The sequence below is a fragment of the Acanthamoeba castellanii genome, assembly GCF_000313135.1.
Source record: "Acanthamoeba castellanii str. Neff unplaced genomic scaffold scf7180000084768, whole genome shotgun sequence".
Classification (NCBI taxonomy): domain Eukaryota; phylum Discosea; order Longamoebia; family Acanthamoebidae; genus Acanthamoeba; species Acanthamoeba castellanii.
The window spans coordinates 396,515-398,175 of NW_004457618.1; the positions used below are offsets into that span (position 1 = coordinate 396,515).

General features: G+C 58.8%; 1 protein-coding gene and 1 pseudogene across 1 annotated transcript; both read right to left on the reverse strand.

Moving 5' to 3' along the window:
• The window catches only part of ACA1_254460, a 1,627-nt pseudogene extending 1,189 nt beyond the window's left edge, over window positions 1–438 (reverse strand).
• A 349-nt stretch (window positions 439–787) lies between these two features.
• Window positions 788–1,649, reverse strand: ACA1_254570 (uncharacterized protein; the record flags this gene model as incomplete). The annotated part of the gene is made up of 3 exons (XM_004367598.1): window positions 788–832; window positions 895–1,047; window positions 1,200–1,649. The coding sequence occupies 3 exons, from the start codon at window positions 1,647–1,649 to the stop codon at window positions 788–790; spliced, it is 648 nt and encodes a 215-aa protein (XP_004367655.1).
• Window positions 1,650–1,661: the final 12 nt, after the last annotated feature.

Sequence of the window (1,661 nt, forward strand, 5' to 3'; positions counted from 1 at the left end):
AGCAGGTCCACTTGGGCCTCGGTCTCGCGCTCGATCGGCGCAGGGGTACCAGACACGGCCGAGTTGTTGACGAAGACGTCGAGGCGGCCCCACTTGTCGATGGCGGCGGCCACGAGCGACTCGACCTCTGCCTGCACCGCGACGTTGGCCCGGAAGGCAAAGGCCGAGCCTCCGGCCTCTTCGATGTGGGCCACCACGGCCTTGGCCGCCTCACCATCCTGCAATAGCAACAAATGGCGAGGTGTCAAAACTAAAAAAAAGTAAATGATCAAATGGAACAAGAAGAGGGCGGACCTGGACGTAGTTGACGACGACTTTGGCGCCGTCGGCGGCGAGCTTCTTGGCGATGGCGGCGCCGATGCCTCGGGAGCTGCCGGTGACGACGGCCACCTTGCCATCGAGTCGGCCAGCAGTTTGGGGTGCAGAAGATGAGGACATGTTGCTGTTGGTTGGGGGTATGTTGGTTTGTTGTTGTTATTGAGGGCCGAGAGCGCTGCATTTATATGGGAGTCGTCGGCGATAGGGGGAATTTGAGACCACGCCGCTGCAACTTGCAACCGACCAACAGGCCAAGCTCACGAATGCGGCGACTTAACCAAACCAATCACAATCGAGCGTGTGCTGACAAATCAAGCTTTGGAAAACAGTCATGTCAACGCCGTGTCGCCGGGCGTGCTAGAGACGGACATGCCAGCAGGCGTGCTGGATCGAGTTGAGCTGATAAAAATAAAGGAATGAATTTTGGGTGTAGTGGGTATGGGAGAAGGCTCACTCTTTCTTGATGTTGTCATCTATCGTTGGCGAAGATGGCAACGTTGAGGATTTCAAGAGTCTGTGGGAAGATGAAGATGAAGAGGATGAAGAAGGAGAAGAGTTGGTGGTGGTGCCCAATACGACGAAGAGGGAGAAGGCGATGAAGATGAGCAGGGACGAGATGACCCGGGGTCCGCCGAGGCCCACGAAGTTGAACAGCACGCCGGCGAGCAGGGGCGCCACGATGTCGCCGATGCTGTTGACGCTGCCGGCCACGCCCATGGCCAGCCCGATCTCCCGCGCCCGTCACACCCATCACCGACGTCATGTAGGACGAACCCTGCGTATTGAGGAGAATGAGTGCGCGCACAGTGTCAACTGTTGTGTGTGTGTGTGTGTGTGTTGCATTTGTGTTGTTGCGTGTGTGTGTGTGTGTGTGTGTGTACCTCAGGACCTAGGCCGAATCGCTCGAGCATAAAGAGTCCGAAGTTGGCTCGGCCCATGGCCATGGCCAGGTGGATCATGAACTTGATCAGCAGCAGACGGCCCACCTTGGGTCTGGCGAACACTTCCCAGACGAGCTTCAGCTGGCGCACCACGCCGGTGGTGGCCTTGGTGTCCTCCTTCACGATCGTGTCTTCTTGACCGCCTTCATCGTCGCTTGTGCGGTCGTTGTTGCTCTCCTTGACGCGCTCGCTCTTTTCGTCGCGTGTTGGTAGTGATGGAGGAGTCGGCGCTGGCGGGTGGTGCTGCTGTCGCTGCTCGTCGACGAAGAAGAAGACGATGACGAAGTCGACGAGGTAGAGCAAAGCGGCCACCAGCGCAGGCGCCATCTGGCCCACACGCGCCGAGAGGAGGCCGCCCGCTGCCGGGCCCACAATGAAGCCCAGCGACATGGCCGTCCGCAA